Source organism: Corvus kubaryi, unplaced genomic scaffold (genome assembly GCF_017639235.1).
Source record: "Corvus kubaryi isolate FWS band 111438036 unplaced genomic scaffold, C.kubaryi_AGA036_p1.0 138, whole genome shotgun sequence".
Lineage (NCBI taxonomy): Eukaryota > Metazoa > Chordata > Aves > Passeriformes > Corvidae > Corvus > Corvus kubaryi.
The window spans coordinates 16,145,116-16,162,964 of record NW_024580672.1 but is presented as its reverse complement, the minus strand read 5'-3'; the positions used below and the strand labels follow the sequence as shown (position 1 = coordinate 16,162,964).

General features: G+C 39.7%; 1 protein-coding gene across 2 annotated transcripts in view; it reads right to left on the bottom strand.

Moving 5' to 3' along the window:
• Window positions 1–278: 278 nt before the first annotated feature.
• TRUB1 (TruB pseudouridine synthase family member 1) overlaps window positions 279–17,849 on the bottom strand; it is a 32,819-nt gene continuing 15,248 nt past the window's right edge. The window contains exons 4-8 of one of the 2 annotated variants that reach the window (XM_042019401.1): window positions 14,681–14,762; window positions 10,176–10,248; window positions 8,835–8,980; window positions 7,666–7,722; window positions 279–6,298 (exon numbers count right to left, since the gene is read on the bottom strand). In XM_042019401.1, the coding sequence (XP_041875335.1) occupies window positions 6,084–6,298; window positions 7,666–7,722; window positions 8,835–8,980; window positions 10,176–10,248; window positions 14,681–14,762 (573 nt within the window). In that variant the 3' untranslated portion in view covers window positions 279–6,083. The remainder of the gene's footprint in view (window positions 6,299–7,665; window positions 7,723–8,834; window positions 8,981–10,175; window positions 10,249–14,680; window positions 14,763–17,849) is intronic. The other variant, XM_042019402.1, reaches the window with a different exon arrangement.

The following is a 17,849-nucleotide window of genomic DNA, read 5'->3' as shown; positions in this document are numbered from 1 at the left end:
TGGCAAAATGGCTTATTTCTGGGTCGATTCTATAAAATCCTGAAGGACCAACTTGGATTTGTTAAGGCAGGGGAGCAAAGCAGGGATGTACATTCCCTATTTGCACTGACGGAAAGGAGTGGCTGAACAGCAGCTTGGATTGTATGACTGTGCTCTTTCCAGTAATTAACATCTATGGTACAGCAAAGAAAAACAGACAAAACTGGTGCAGGGATATGGAACACAATTCAATAAAAATGTTCCTAACTCTAGAAACAGATCACCAACACACTCAAATAGGTTGTTCCACTCTGTGCAGCCTTTAATAGCACTCCCTAGAGAAATTAATTTCCTAGATAAACACATTTTTTTAAAAAATAAAACCAATTCTACTCTGACAACTTTTGTGTGTTTAAGTAGAAAATAGAACTGCTACATATTCATTAGACATGGAACAACTCTAAGTGTTGTGCCACACCATTAATACTTATTTTAGTCTCTTTTTTCTCCTGTAAGAAGCAATACAATTTTTCAAACCATTGGTTCGCATTAGTAAAATGGAAAAAAAAAAAAGAAAAACATGATAGGTGAAAATGAAACACGCAGGACCTTAATTCAGTAATAACTTACATAATTTAATAAAACAGGACAGGAGTCCTCTCTCTGAGGTCATAAATAATCACATGCTTTAAGTTAGCTCTGTTCCCACAGACCTCACTGCCATTTCCCACTGATTCTTACTTAGAGGGGGGATTACTGGAAAATTGTTGTCCCCTGTCACTCCCTCCATCGTTTGCTGGAGGTTATCGGGACAAGAGAATGAGACACAGGGTCTTCTCCCAACATTCTGGTTTATTTGCACCAGCAACACGCCACACACCAGCCTATGACTGGGACAGATGAGGCGAACACATGCTTCTTTCTGCTGGCACTGTGCCATCCTTGGGAATCATAACTGGTACATGAAGAGGTTAAAGCCAGGAATGTCTCTGTGTATGCAGCTGCTGGGTGAAATTAATCACCTGGACAAGAAATCAAGAGTCTGCCAGTGCCCTTTGTCAAATTAAGACTATAGAGTAAAAAACTGTACACAAACCACACAGAAAAGCAGCAGCGAGGTTTAACACCGCCTGCATATTTCACCAAAAGAGTAATCCACATAGCAAAGATCACTGAGAATTACTCCTGTTTTCTAAATGCATTTAGTGTTTGTATGCAATGTTCCATTTCCACTGGGAATGCCTACTATGTACCTGCAGAACTTGAAACAATTTTGTGATCCCTAGGACAGCCAGCTGTGGGAAATGATTTATTATGAACACACCACTAAGTTATGCTAAGGATTTACTGCAATTCCATATAAACAAAACACCGCCTTTTGAAGGGCATCACAGGAAACTATCTTTTCAACTGCTGAAATGAAAATAAATGCCTTTTTTCACATCAGCACACAGTAACAATTTCTCAAGCATTTCCACATAAAAGCTTCTTAAGCTTTGAAATGGCATATTTAAGCTAATTGTTCTATGTGCTAAAAGAAACAGGAAAGGCAGTAAAAATTGTGTTCCTTCTCTTTGCTCCATTAGAACACTTGATGTCTTTTCTTACATAATTACTAAAACTGAGTTTATCTACTTTAAAAACATAAGAACTGAAATATGCATTTACCTTTTGCCATTCCTTTTCTACCCCCCTCCTTTTAAGCTGTAAAATCATGTTCTGAAGCCACTAAAAGTAGTGTGACATCTGTGAAATGATGCATTTTGTTTCTAATGCACATACTCAGGCTAGAGATTTGACTTTGAAGTACTTAATTCTGAAATATCTAAAATAATCCCATGTCCCAGGGAAATGGCACTAAAGCATTCAGAACCACATCTCTCTTACGAAAGGGTCATGGTAAGGGACCAGACACACCTCATCCTTTTCAGTTCTGCTTTGTTAACAGCATCCCTGTCCCCCAGAAACCACACAACCTCTTTGCTCCACACTGCCCCAAGGCTCACATGTACCCAGAAAGGAATTCAAAAGACAGGATAAGGAAAGTCTTAGGATGAACTGTCTCAGACAGGAGATAAGGGAATGGGATGCAGAGCGGAAAGGCCAGACAGAGAGCTGTAACCTAAAATGAGTATGTCTGGTAAGAAGGCAGCTATTTTGTGTTTATATTTCAATTTCTATTGCCTCATTTTTTGTCCTCCTCATTCTGTTCCTGCTAACTTCTGGGGCTAGCCACACAATCCCCCTTAGAGCCCAGAGTCTGAGCACAGGATTGCTCCAGCATCCACAACACACGGAGCAATGTGACACAGAAAAGTTGGGGAGAGGCTGCAGCTTTGATTTATCCCACTTCTTCGAGCTAGAGGTGAGGAGGGACAAGGACTAAAGCCCCAGACATTCACACCCATAACAAAAACATAAGGTGCTTCTCAGGCAGCCATGCTAAGACTTTCTGTGAACCATGGCATTGTCTCCAACACTTCCCCAAAAAGAGAACTGGAAAAAAATATGGGATTTTTTCTAGCAATATAGTTCTTTTCTTCTTGAGCACAGCAGCCACCCACTCCCAATTACCAACTTCTTGCTTTGCCTGTTTACACCTATATGATCTTAGCAGCTGATGGCAGAGACAGTAAGAGATGCAGCATCTCCTCACCCCAAGCAGACATAAGCATTCACATAATAAACCTGCTTGCCTCACATGCCTTTAACTATTGGTGATTTACTTAATCAGGTCTCACAAAGAAGAGAATTCAACCATGGCTATTAGAAACAATGACTGCTTTTTAATAGAGACAATAATTTTGCCCAGGCTGGCTGAATCCATTCAGTGTCTCTGTGATTTCCCTCTGGCTGTATATTGCAGTTACACCCTCACACACACATGCTCTCACTTTGCTTCTTAAAATTTTATTAAAAAGGCCTTTTTAATAAAATTAACACCATTGCAAACTCACTCCTTGACTCTGCCAAGCAAACAGCATGACCCTACTCATTAGAGTCAGAGAGCCATTCACGCCCAGAGCAGCAAATTCACCATCTATTAAAATAAAAAAATAAGATATCCCAAAATTGGGGGAGTTGCTCCCAGTTTTATTCTGCTGGCAGCAGAAGTATATTATGAAGTGAAAACTACCATTTAAATAAGGAAGAAAGACAGACAGGCAGGCAGGCAGAGACATTAAAGGGAGACAAATTCTGCAGCCCTTGTCAAACTCACTGAAGCAGCAGCAGCATTGGAGCACTCAGGCAGGCTATGGTACCACACTTCCATGGACTAAAGACAGCAAGACCACATTGAGGACAGACAATACTCAGCTCAAGAAGCAGGACACGCTTTTGCATCAGGACTTTCACCATGAACAATGCTCATTAAAATGAGACAAATCTTTTGATCTGTGTCACGGATATATTTTAAATGGTAAATCAGAGACACGCACATTTTCTGGCCAGAGTACCATAAAATTCCTATTAAATACCATTTGCTTCAGCTAGAATCTCAGTACTAACTCTTCTAGTAGTCTCATAAATATTGTATGCACACTTTTCCTCTTGAATGTTGAGATATCGTGACTGTCAGTAACCAAGATATTTTCTTCTAACAAAAACACATTACGCTGTGGATATAGCCCAATTCTGAAGTCTGGCATCTCTGGGATGAGCATGCTAGTAAGAATAAGGAAGTTAGAATGAGTATTTCCCTAGGTTCCCATGGGAACACAACACTTACCTCCAAATCTGCATAGTTTCAAGATAGTGGGTTAAACACTTATTAAAACATATCTAAGTGAGTTATTCCTGAAGTTTTCAGTGCCTTCCCCATTACTATTCACTGGAACTACAGGCTCAGAGAGCCATTAAAGCATGGGGGAACTTAGGAGAAAGCATACACGTGAGGTCCAGCACACAGGAAAATCACTGGGAAGTAGCCAGAGGAGTTGGAATGTTTGAGAAGATAGCTCGAGTATTTAGGAATGGAACGGGGGTGACACTCATCAGTGCTTACTGCATAAACTATTCATGGCTTTATTGCACTCTTCACACTGTGTTTTCCAAGAACACTTCCTGCTGCCTGCCATGGGTTTGTCCAGCCACTCACAGCTCCAGCCAAACACACCTGCTACCCAGTGCTATGGGAAACACCTTCTGTAGTTCAATACAAGAGAACTACAGGAGAAGTTTGTCATTAATTTGAGATAAAGAAATTCTACCTTCATTTCTGATGCACTGGGGAAGGTGAGAGGAATTCCAGGAAAAAAGCCCTAGCTAAAGCTGGTGAAGGGGTGGACTTGGCACTGCTGGGGTAATGGTCAGCCCTAATGGTCTTAAAGCTCTTTTCCAATCTGAATGGTTCTGTGCAGATTCCCGATCATGAACAACTGCATTCCATCTCTCCCTATGCTTTCCATATGCATAAGGACTTGCAGCCTAAACCAGAACTTGTTGATGTCCACAAGATGCTGTTTTTTAATTGCCATTTCATTCCTCTCCAGTGACTAGACTATGGAACAGATCCTGTCTTCTCACGATCACAGATCTGTTAGCAATAATTACAACAGACCAGTTGCAAGCTAACCAAAAAGCTGATGAAAATAGAATTCTCCTTTTGAAATTAAAAATATCAGGGGCTCTTAAATGGAATAGCAGGAAAGGCTTGGTGAGCATTAAACAAACAGATGAGATTAAGAATGTGTTAGACACTTACAACACTGTATCCAAATGTACCCTATTAATAGAGAGATTTCTCAATTGCACTGATTTTTAAAGAAACAAATCCCTGAAGATTAACGAAGCAGACTAACAGAATTATATCTCATGTGCTATTTTTAAAAAATCAGGAAGATAAATAAAATGAGAACTTAATCTAGAAAACCACTGGGATAACATAAATTAGGTTCTTGGGAAAATACAGATTCGGACAATAAGAGAACTGTGTTTCAAATAAAGTCTTTGATCATTCAAGATAAGTATACTGGAAAAAGAAATTTTCTGCTTTATTTGATTTCTTTAGGAAATAATCTCTTCCTTCTCCGTTTCTACCCGAAGTACCAGAAAACCTACCCCAAAAAGAAACAAAAATCTCCCACTGTTACCTCACTGACAAAAGCTTTTCTCCCATCCCTGAAATCAAAATTTCTTGTATCCATTACTTCATCCATATTGTACTTTAAAATATGATGCTGCTGCTGTAGTGTTTTAACATTTCAATTTGCTTGTGCTATTTTCAACATCTTAAGTTCTTTATAAGAATATACAAAGGAAGAAAACTGTTTACTGAACAATAAAACAAAGTCTATCCTCCCTCTAAACAAAACCTTCATTCATCTTGCATAGACTTCAGTTGCTTATTGTACAGAAAACAAAAATAAGTCCTATAGATGTCCGGAAAGGTATCCTGCAATGAGAAACTTCAGGATATTTATTTAATTTCTTAGACTGAAAGTAAGTTTGGAACCACCACTTCATGTAACACCTTTCTGTAAGGTGCTGACACAAACCAGTCATCTTCAGGGACTGTTTATACTTAGAACTGTTCTCTTAGGCTGGTATTTCAGACTTAACTTAAAATATAAGCACCTGCATATACCGCATTCTAGGAACATTTGACTGGAAGAACAATCCACATAGGAAAAACTACAGTAAAATGGATATATCCTGAAATGGATTTCAAATTGCTACACCACATTCTTCCATCTTTCATGCCACAACAGACTTGTCACCGTGGTATTTCAGGATTTGATTACCAGCTGCAAAGAAAAGGAAAATTTTTTTGGAGCACATTCATCAGACGTTATTGTATATAATCTTTTTAATTGATGAATTCACAACAGCAGCCATCCTGCACCCTGAAAGTTCTTTGAAAGTTTATAAAAATTTGGCATCAGTTGCAGTGTGCAAAAAGGACAATAAACAATCAGGAACACAGCTACCACTGGATATTTTCAGTGCACATTCTAAGCCCAGAAAACAAAAGAATGATTTCTCTTGCGCTGCAGCTCGTCACCTTCCCAGTACAGACTTGTAGATTTACACAGGAGGCGAGACAATCCCAACCCAATCTTCAAACATCTCAATCATTCAGTCTTTTTCCTTGACCCAACTTATCACTTATCCTCACAGATTACAGCAGTTTCACCAGGATGCTCTGTCTTCAATTTTTTCCGAGATGGCCCTCCCAGGAGCAGGGCTGTGCAGTGCTCCAAGGACCGGGCAATTTCATCAATTGTCCATTTGTCTTCGTGCAGGGCGTGCTCCTCCAGTGTGAACGGCCCCTGCTTGGTGCGGGTCAGCTCCTGCACTGTGGCACAGGTAGAGAGCTCTGCAGCAAAGGAGGAAAGAGGCATTGGACAAAGTACATGGAAAAACTTCACATTCCACTTCCAGCTCACTTAAAATGTATTTTTATATGTAGCCTTCTACATGATTCTGCTTTGTTTGACAAGGAAGGTCATGAAGATTTATCACTCGTTTGTATCTTCTTAAATTTGACCCAAGGAAGTCTTTTGATTTCAATAGCTGTCCAGTGCAGTAAAGAGTTCAGAATGTGACAGAAAGCTGTCATGAATTTTCCCAGATTTAGATCAGAATGAAAAGTGAGGAAATAATGTCATAAGATTTAAGCAGAACACTCTGCATTCTCAAGTGACCGTGAACTATTTTTCCACATATTTTGAGGCCTTAGCACTTCCTGACTTCAAGAGGAATTTTTAACATTTTTATCCTGTGCTGCCTATCAGGATAATAGAAACTAAGATAAGGAAAAATAAAAAATACATACAAATGCTCTCCTATGTTAAATAAATACCAGCAGGACATAATTACATATCAAGAAGCTACAAAACATAACAGCAACTAGAGCTGACTTGTAAGTACACAGGCACACTAAAATATTCTCTCCCACCCTTTCTGATGCAGGAAGATTTCATTTTCAATTTTTGAAAATAAGTCAGCCATGGACAGACTTTATCTTGGCTTGTCATTAAAGGGCTAAACATAAGGCAGTATGCTCAGAAGGTAACAGAAACTTTGACTTGCCTAAGCACAAAGAACAACATTGAAATTCGTGGGGTTATCCCACATTACTTGCCTTCCTGCAGATGTACCAATAAAAAAAAAAAAGTTTGAAATGGATTATCTATTCTCCATCATGCAGTTTGATAGATACAGAGCAAAAGACAAATAACCCTGCGGGAAAGCAAAACTATTCACAGTTCAGGCAAAGGAGAAAGAAAACACTAGAAAAATCATCACCAGCGTGGAAGTCTTTCCAGCAGATAGGGTTTATTATGCGCATGGTAATGTTCTGTGCAATCTGTTTTCAAAATGTGATGAATAATGTTTAAAAAGACAGTATCTTTCTTCTCCTCATCCTTAATCTGAATTATCTTTAACACATGAAAGAGGGGGGGGAAAAAAGTCCCCCCCCTCACCTTGCATTATCTTGCTCAGTGCTATTGCTTGCTCCATTTTTATCACCTGGCCCCCAAGGTCCTCTGGCAATTATTTAGCCATCATTCCCCCATGCCCCTAAGGAAATTACCTGAGTGTATATAAAAACAAGTGATAGCACTACAATTCTGCAAAATAACACACAGGTCTAAGTAACTTGAGATATACAGAATGACAAAATTTTTCCATAAACACACACTCATTCCTTAGATGGTCATTGGTTTTTTTCATGCCTACCTTTGCCAATGTCATTGACCAGGCTCCTGACATAAAAGCCACCACCACATTCAACATCTGGAATGTTAAAAGTGACATGGTAAATTGCCAGTGCCACGTGAAATCTACTTTACATAGAAGCCATGCCCCCACATAAATGTAAAAATGTGCTAAGCAAACAACCCAGTGATAAAATATTTATAGGATGCAACATCAATTATTCATCCTGTAACATATGTGAGGGTGAGACTGCTAAGCTAGATAGGAGGGAAAGCAAATAAAATGGCAACTGTACTAACTCACCAGAATATAAGTACCTGGTATGGTATCTTAAGATATGCTTCAGTCCTATTCATTTTAAGTATTTCAGGTTGATTCATACTTCTAATGATGAAAGCAAGTTATTTCAAGTATAGCCTAAACTGACTATCAGTGCTTTTCAGACACTGCAGACAGGCAGCTCCATTAAAATTTTAAAATTCACCTTTAACTTTCCCTGTTCTCTCAGCCCTTCCCTTCCCCCTCTGCCAGTGATCAGCTACTTGTCACCCAACTATAACGTAAGGGCTGAAGTCACACAGCACTGAGTTCTGTCACTCATACCTGTTCACCATAAAACATCTGGTCTGTCACAGGACTGGGGATCAACTGGGCAGACAGATCAATACGAGGCATCATCTCAACCTTACAGCAGCATTAAACATTTACAACAATCTTTCTGGTTTATTTATTAATATGCCTCTTAATGCACTACCCAAGTTTCTTGGCAGTAGGAAGGAAGACAGAAGGAAGGATAAGATCCTGCCACCTCAACAAGAAAGGGGTCTGACAGTAACTGAATCTCATCCTGGAAGAGATGCCAGCAGGTCTGGGCATCTGTGTAAAAGAATGGCAGTGAAGTAAGCAGACCTGAAGAGAGGAATGAGCTGGAGGTTGCAAAATCATGGACAGATGTAAATAATCCCCTGACCAGTCTCTCAGAATTTTCCCTCACTGAGAGATCAGATATAATCAGCTTAACTTAAAAGCAAAATACGGTGCTTTCAATGCAAAGTGAAAGTCTGTGCACATGGGCTCACACCAAATAAGTAGCTGAGCGAAATGAAACCCCCTTCACTCTCTTAGTCCCATTCTGAGTGTAAATAAACATTAACAAGCTGGGAGCATCACTCTGCGTAATAATCTTTGACCTTTACCCAGCGTGAACAGTGGTGGCTGGAACTGCTGGAGAGAAAGGCTGTACACTCTTACTGGCCGAGCTGGCTTTGCTTCCACTGCTTCCCCTCTCTTCATCAGAGTTGAAAGCCTTTCTCCACCCTTCTTCAAAGCAGAATAGCTGATAAGACAGAGCATGAAAATTTGTGTCATACGGTTGTAATACAGCAGGCTTCCCATTCTCCAGATCCTGGTAATATTGTACTAGAGTAGCACACCATGTTACTCCTATCCAAGTACTCACAAAAAACCACAAAAACACAGCAAATTCTGCTGAAATCTCTTGGACACAGAATCATCCATTTACCAGTAGTTATATAAAGCAGAAAACAAGAGATGGTCCTGTATTCCTCTCTTGCTGTACAGATTTAAAAGCATTGCATCACTCACTTTGCAGTTTATGAAACAAAAGGGTTTCTATAAGGGTTACACCACTTGCAGCTGCCTCTAACATTCTGTGTCTCAGAAATCTGCAGGGCATCCTCTATTTCAGTGCTATGTTGAGCTGAGCACTGGGAGCCACTCAGACAACCCCTGTAATTCTACATTGCACCTTTCCTTGTCTCACACCAGGGTCTTTCCTGAACAGCAGCTGCCAAGTTCTAGGATGTTTAGGGAACCACTACAGAAGCAAAGAAACTGATTTCACTGATTACATGGAACTTTATCCAAAGCTCCAACTTTGGATGACAGAAAGATGACCATAGAAAAATCAAAAAATCTTGCTCACAATAGTAGAGTGCAATTGGAAACAGGTCACATGAAGCAGAACACGTGGGGCATTACTGACCCTACAGGGCTCACACTGGAACCACGGTAAGTGACACATGGCAAATGCAAAGGAAAGCAGGTTAGCTCAAATCACCATAAAAGCCATCTGTCACAAGCTAAGTCATGCACGCTGCCAGCTACTATGGCTCACCTGACCATAAGGAATTTGCTAAGCTACAGAAGCTCAGTCACTAATCACTCATTCATACTCTAAGTTTTCAGAAAACTAATTCAAAGTCATTTAAGGCACTTCACAGAGAAGTCAGTAAGATTGGAAGACAGGATAGAAGACAAGCCCTGCAAAGCTGTTTAAGACTTTTGCTACTTTACATTTACCCAAAACACCCACAGACTCCAGATCACCATTTGTGCTGATCTTCAAACAAGCATAACCTGCAAATGTTGCAAATGTTAAACTCCTGACTGCCTGGCCTCTATCCTCTTGTCAAAATGTGTCTTAATACTTCTGAGAGAATTAACTTCTGTTGGCAAGCTCTGACAGCTGAACACAACTGTCCCGAGTGCCTGAATATCATGGAACTTACAGTGGAGGGACTTGCATGATGTCCCCTGTGAACTTTTGCAGCACATTTTCAAGATCTTTTTTTGTTACCTGGTCTGTGGAAAGAAAACAGTCAGTATGTTAGTATTGATTATTCCCAAGGCACTAATGGCATCAATCACATTCGGCAAACAGATACAAGTTAGAGTTCCCTCTCTTCTGAATTTAGATGGGGTGAAAAACACCAAAGAAAAGAGATAAAAACAGATTGTAGGCAGGAATGTGAATTATCACAAAAGGAGCAGAACAAACTGTCCAAGGTGATCAGGACAATCTGGATACTTTCAGAAGGGCAGAAATCCTCCCAAACGTTTTCTTTTGCAATTTCCCCCTCTTGAGACTGCAAATTCATCTTTCTTGGAAGCTATATAAAAACTACAACATTTGGAATATTCTTATTTTTTTAACAAGCACCAAAAAGAATAAAATGCTCATCTAACCCTGGAAACTTCTCTCTAAGAGAGCCTAACTGCAGAGAAAAATACAGCAGATTATTAGAGAACAAAACCACTGGTGCAGAAAAAGACTGTATCTTAAACAACACATCAAATTTCCCTGTCAAGCAACTAACCTGCAAATGTACTCTGGGGTAAAGTTATATATTAAGTAAGGCAATTTTACTAATGAAATTCTGTGAAAAAAGACAGCTGGTTTAGGCAATGTACTTTCTTTTAAGAGTACACATACACATCTGTCCCACTTTTATTGGAAGGCTATAACCTAAGTAGCTGATTGCACTGGTCCTCTGAAGCTCTATTCAACAGAGATAACATTCATCCCTAATTTGTTTAGAGAGTGCAAACGTAAGATCTGTAATCACAATGCAACTTCAGTGCATTTCTACTGTCTAGGGTTTGACTAGCCCTGTTTCTCGTAAGTTACATTTAATCAGTGTGATCCCTGCTAAATCAACAACATTCTGGAACATAAACCAACCCAATTTATTGAGCCTTCGTTGTATTTTGAAACAGACCTTTACTTGCAAACCTTAAAAACCAGATGTACTTCATGCTGTAAGTAAAAAAGACAAGATTTCTTTTCACAGCAGCTCTGGGAGATGGTCCTGTGGTTCCTCACTTCTGCAAAGCACAATTTGCAACCTCAAGAGCAGATGCTGTCCCTAGGCCCAAGCAGCTGTCCCAAGATGTGTTATTAACAGCAAGGTTGCAAAGCACAAGGCACAAAACTCAGTCAGAGATGCTGAGAGAGACCAATTTACATCAGAATATGGGCTGGGAACAACAGAATCAATTGTACAGTAAGTCTGAATCTTCTGAAGAGTTTCTTACACAGTTATTTCAATCTTGTTTCTATTTAGCAACATATCACAACAAAACTACATAGTAGATAGTCAGCATGACCCAGCTCCATGACAGTAATCCTGTCAGCCTTCCTGTGAACCCCAGGTTGCTTCAGGCTAGAATTCAGTATTTAAGACCAAGCACAAGTGCCCCTTGGAGTTCTCCTTCTAATCTTCACCCCATGAACTATATTTGTGGCCAGGGCATTGAATGAGACACCTGAGTTCAGTTTTGGCTCTGATCCCATATTCCCCTGACTGAGAGGTTACATGTGGCCTCTGAGGAAGTCACTCATGATATAGTCGACTTCTGTCTCAGGAGAAAAAAAAATCCCCATGTGAAAAATGATGCATTAAGCCATTACCAAACAAGACTTGTGTGGTGTGTTATCAAAGTAAATATTTATGGATGAGTTTGCTAAGATCTAGTGTGCTTCTGAACACTGGTGACTATTGACTGATTTTCCTGCCACAAAGGAAGGAAAATAAAGTTACCCAACCAAAAGGTGCCAACTGTGCCACAACCTCAGAAAGCCTCCACTGAAGGGTGATTCTGCCCTGTGCTTGTTAACAAACTACTCCAGAAGAGAACACAAGAATGATCCATGACAGAGTAACAGAAGTTCAGCAGATGACCTCAATTTGGTCTGGCCCAGCACAAATTATTTGAAAACAAAGAGAATCCTGAAAGGGCTACACTTTCCAAATTATTCAGGTAGCTCTATTAAACATATATTTCAGCATAATCATCAGAGACCTGAGAAAAGCCTCATTAATTTTGTTCTCCATGTCTGAATATAGCCTGTAGGCAGCTGGGAGGAAGTGGGTTTCAGAATGTACATTCCTGTACACAGTTACAAATACTAAAAAAGGGCTACTAACATTAATGTGCTCAAAAAAGCATCAGAGGAATACTAAATGCTACTTGCTTCCAAAGTCAGCATCTGACAGCTTGGCAGCAGGATGAAACCATAACCTAATTTCACGTGGAAATGCAAACTCATTGTCTGAAAGAAACCAAAAGCTATGAGAAGTTCAGAAGGGGTTAAAAGCAAGGAGCTCTCTTCAGTACATCCTGTCACTGTGACTAACAGTTTGCTTCCTAAGCTGCTGTCTAGGGACACTTTGAGGACTGTAATGTAACACTTTCTTAGAGTCAATAGAGCTGGCAACTTTCTGCAGGCACTTTCCTCTTATGTTCCAATGAAGTCACTCAAGAGCAGTTTTATACATCTTGCAAACTGGTTTAGTGCCTTTCTCTGCACTAAGGCCCAGTCCTGGATGACGTTGGCACTGCAAGATTTACAGTCCCTTGCAGATGCTCTGCTTCTCCAAGGATCCTTGTAGGTGTCAAAAGAAAAATGAAGTTCAGCTCAAATATCTGGTTAGCCTTTTCTTGGAGTACCTATTAGGGTTAGAAATTAGGGATGGTGGGCCAAAGAGTATCCTGCAGAAAATCAAGCTACTTTGGAGAAGACACTTGAAAAGATGAGAAATACAGAACATGTAGGTACCGTGGAGAACAAAAAAGGAGTATTCACGTCCTTTTCTTTCTGAGGAAATCACATTTGACTGATTTGCACCAACATGGAAAGCAACTGAGACCACTGCCACGAGCATTTCTTTCAGCCGTCACTTCTGGCAAAAAGGAACTGCAGTGCACCCAAAACTGCACTGCCCCAGCAATGCCAATGCTGCTCTTCATGAGACCACATGATGAACTGGATCATGCAACTATCTCAGTTTAAAATGACAAGCAACTCAAAAAAAAGGGGGTATTTTTAAGCCAAATCAGTTCCCCAAGCACACAGTCTAACAGAAAGGTAAAACACCATAACAGAGGAGGTGCTGCCGAGGTGGGAACTACTGTAACAAGAGCTGCCAGGGAGAGATATACACACAAAAACAACACTCTAAATGCTGTCTGCAGTAAACAATACAAAATTAAAAAAAGAAAAACTAGCATTTCAAAAAACAGATTTTGATTTTTTTTTTTTTTTTTTAATTAACTGACCATGGAAGTTGCATCTCTTTGAAATGGTATTTCACATCTTACATGTGAGCAAGTATCTCTGAATACTTCTTAGTGCAGCATAACCACAAAATTCTACTTCGAGAGGGACAGATAAATACTATGAAAGGAAATCATCACTTCATTTAACCATCACGAAGTATTAGCAACTCTAACACCATGTGGATGCTCAGTCCTCCAGAAGCTTAGAGACTTAGAACTTGATCCTGAAGCATAAATAAATGATCCAACATCTTTGAGTAACACTGCCTAGTAAATAGTACTATTTAGAATGTGGACAAGAAACTCATGCTTGCCTGCCTCGTGAGAAAAGGAAAACTGCAAAAGAAAGGAGATTGGGAGTGAGAGGTGAAATCCAGGCTTTTTCATCATGCTATTAAAAAAAGATTATTTACTTCATGTACTTATTACCAGGTACCACAAAGAATGTAAGACCTGTAAAGTTGCTAAGCAACTGGTTACCTCTTATTTTTAAAATTTTCTCCCCAAGGTTGTGAAAGAACTAATAACAAATACATTTATTGTGTCCCTGCTTAGTTCTACATTGTTTCCAAGATGCCCAGCAAAGCCATAGTCAGCCTGAGTTCTGAAGCTTTAAACCCTTGCACTGTGCTCTGTCAGTCAGAAAACTTCATTTATTAAAGATGCAAGCAAGACCAAGATTTGGAAGATAACCCTATGCAGAATGTAGTTTATGCCACTCCCATTAAATGTTAAGCAGTCCGTAGGTACAGTGGTGTCCTAGAGGGAAGATCCAAGTTCTTTATTCCTTCACTGGCCTTAAAGGCCTTTACTAAGAGAGGACTCCTGGGACTATACTCTGAGAGAGGAAAATGTTACTGGACACAGCACATCATTTGTCAGCCTGTCAAAGATTTAAAATGACACAGTCCTGCCCAATTCTATTTCCTCCCTCCTAATCTAATGCCTGGTTTGTTTTTTTCCAGCAGAAATGAACTATGTCCAGCTTGCGCTGCACATAATTGCATGAAGCTGGTTTGAATTATATGAGCGCTGAAGTTGGAGATGAAATAATCTTAGTTTAATTTCACATTTAAACTTCATTCAGAGTCCCAAACATCTCTTCCGCTTTCCTGTGACAGAGACCACTTATGCCTTCAAATTGCATCAAGCATATGGATACATTTATGCTTACCATAAGGTTTTTCTTCAGTTACTTTTCCTGTAGCATCTAATGTATCAGTAGCCTTGCCCAGCATTCCAATGGCAGTGTATTTCTGGGGAGGAATAGGAGAGATTATTAGTAAGTCAGGTCTTCGAGGTTGTTTCTTTTGATTTTTTTTACTTTTTTTCTTATTTTTAAAAAACAAAGACTGCAACTACCAATTACTTTAAATCAGAACAGGAAGAATACTGCCTAAGTAGTCAATCCAGCAACTTAGGGTAAGCAAAAGTCAAGATGAAAAGACATCGAATCAAACAAAAAGTAAATCCTGTATTACGTGTGCCTGTGATTTCACTGTTAGAAACCCAAGGAAGAAGCAACATGGAATCTAATTTTTACTATAAGTACATAAATACCATAAAGAAAATAATAGGGTAGTAACATCAAAGTCTCTGTGGGGTGCCGTACGTCACAGTTGAAGCAAGGCACACAGAGGAGTACCTTTCACTGACAATTTTTCTATTGCTTTGCACATTAAAAAAAAAACACACAAAGACCTTCACTTGTGAAAGCAAAACACCCACTGCCAAGACAAAGCATTACAATGGTTCTGCCATGAAATGCAGGGATATGCAATATCCTGAAGCTGCAGTTTTGAACTCCTGGAATCTGGAAAGGACCTTGTGACCAGCACAAGGAGTTCAAGGTCATAGAGTAACATCTCTGCTCATCAAGGGCTCTCTGAATACTTGTTTCAGGGTTTTTAATTTTTTTTCTCTAAAAAAATTTTCAGTGTTCTTATGTGTTTGTGGTTTGCAAGAAGGAATCAACCTGACCCTAGGACAGTAGTTCTTGGCCTTATTGCATTTCACCTGATGCCCTCCTTTTCCACACTTTCACCCCAAGAACTGCCATTCTCTGGGCATAAGCAGAACTTGCTGACAGAGGCTTCCCCTGAACCAGCTGCTCCACGACTTGTCACAAGGCTGTCAACACACCAAGCACACTGTGTAACATGAGTCTGAGTCAAGTTTAAGGATACCGTCAGGTATTACATCAATGGCTTGACATACTGCCTATCCCATTCCATTTCCCTCAGCTTCCCTATGGTAAGACCAGAGGCCTTCAAACAAAGCCGTGGAGAGAAAAGTCAAAGTGTTCCACTATTTCCCAGTAAGGTTCCAGTGAACTTACCCCCAGCTGAACTAATACTAATCTGAGGATGTATCTTTTAGAAGCTGGCTGACCAAATCCTACTGGAACACATCCAAACAGGCATAAGCACTAACCTTTTACTCTGAGATGCAATGCATCCTGCTTCATGTACTTGCAAAGTACAAACAAGCTCAAGTAATAACAGTGTAGGCATATAAATCACACCCACACCACTGGACTAGTAAGACATGCCTTGATTTTGTTCCATGTGACAACCTGCCACTTCAATGTATTTCTTCAAGCAACTGCCACAAAATGGAAGCAGCACAAATAGTCAGACAAAGGCAGCAGAGTGCAGACTTTAATATAAAAATAACTGTATTCTTTGGTTACTTCATATGCTGGGCTGGGTTGGGATACAGAGAATTTTCTTCAGAGTAGCTGGTATGAGACTATGCTTTGGATTTACGCTGGAAACAGTGTTGATAACACAGATGTTTTCATTACACTTATTAAACTGCCTTTATCACAACCCATGAGTTTTACCCTTTTTCTGATTCTGTCCCTGTCTCACTCCAAGGAGTGAGCAAACAGCTGTGTGGTGCTTTACCTGCCTGCCAGGTACAACCACACCACCACGTTAGGGCTACTTTTTTCCTAAATATAGCAGATGTATAACTCTGCAGAATTAGGTATTTTAAAATAAAATTTTTGATGTTTACACACTTCTGGAATGCATGAAAAAAGAAACAAAAGGAAGAATGGATGAATGCTGCTCCACAACAAATATTTAAATAAACTGTAAGGTATATTATCTTTTACTACTATATTAGCTTTTAGGACCATAAAATTGACTGCTTTCTCAGACATTTAACGATCTGGTTCTGAACACTTAATAGCATAGCTAGAAAGACACTATTCAGCACCTATTCTAGAGGTTAATAAAAACACATGAGCAGATCATCATTATCCTAAGCACGATGAATGATCTCAGCAGCTCAGTAAAATTCTAAATCTGAAAATTTGAAAACTCACACTCTATCTTCTGATGTTTCCAAATCAAAATACTCATACTACTTCCATTTAAGTTACCTCCTTTCCTTTAATTCTGGTTTTGACTATCTTGCTTTAGGCTGTCTGTTACAACTAACTACATGTTATATTTGACCTGCCAGCAACAGAGAGATAATGTCTCATCTTTTTAGATGTAAATATAAACTGCATGAACAATACAATCCAAATCTCAACATTTCCCCTTTAATTTCTGCAAAAAGAGCAAAAGGGTTTGCAGTTTGTAAAAAGAACATCCTTGAATGTTAGTCACAAATCCCCATTCCTTAAAGGAGCCTCCAAAGAGTCACAAAATACTTAAGCTAGCAATGCAATAAGCCACAAAGAAGGCTATAACAGGTCAGGAAATTAAGAATTACAGTTGGTTTATGATCAGTCTCCGGAGTGCCCTTGGCTATCTACAATTATATATCGTAATTCTTACTTGCCACTGGATAAGGTTTACTTCTTCCCCTTTGGTAGGGTGCAGAACCTGGAGGCTGTAGAAGATAATATGAGACTCCAGATTTATTTGAGTCAAAATTCAGCATTAAAATTCTTTAGACTCTCACTCACACTGCCCTCAGAAGCACCCAATGGATTCTGAATCATTTAGTAAGTGTTCAGTGACCTTTTCTCACCTGTGTTGGCAATCATTTATTTCTTCCAGTTTTATAAAATACATCCAGGGGCATTCTCCCTGTACTCTCAAATTACAGATCACTGCAGGAACAGACAGCAACTGCTCACACCACTCTGCCTTCAACCCACTCAACCCGAAACAAAAAAAGCAAGGTAGTAGGTGTTGCAGGCAGTGGCAAAGCCTGACAAGTGCAGACTGTGACAGAAAGCGTCCCTATACTGCAGCTCCTCAGAGAACACTCTGCTGGTCAATAGCCCCTGCATCCTTATCCTCTACTCATTTCAAAAGACCAGGACCCAAATCATGTAGAGGTTAAAAGCAGCACCTCAGCTTCCCTATGGGATTGCACAA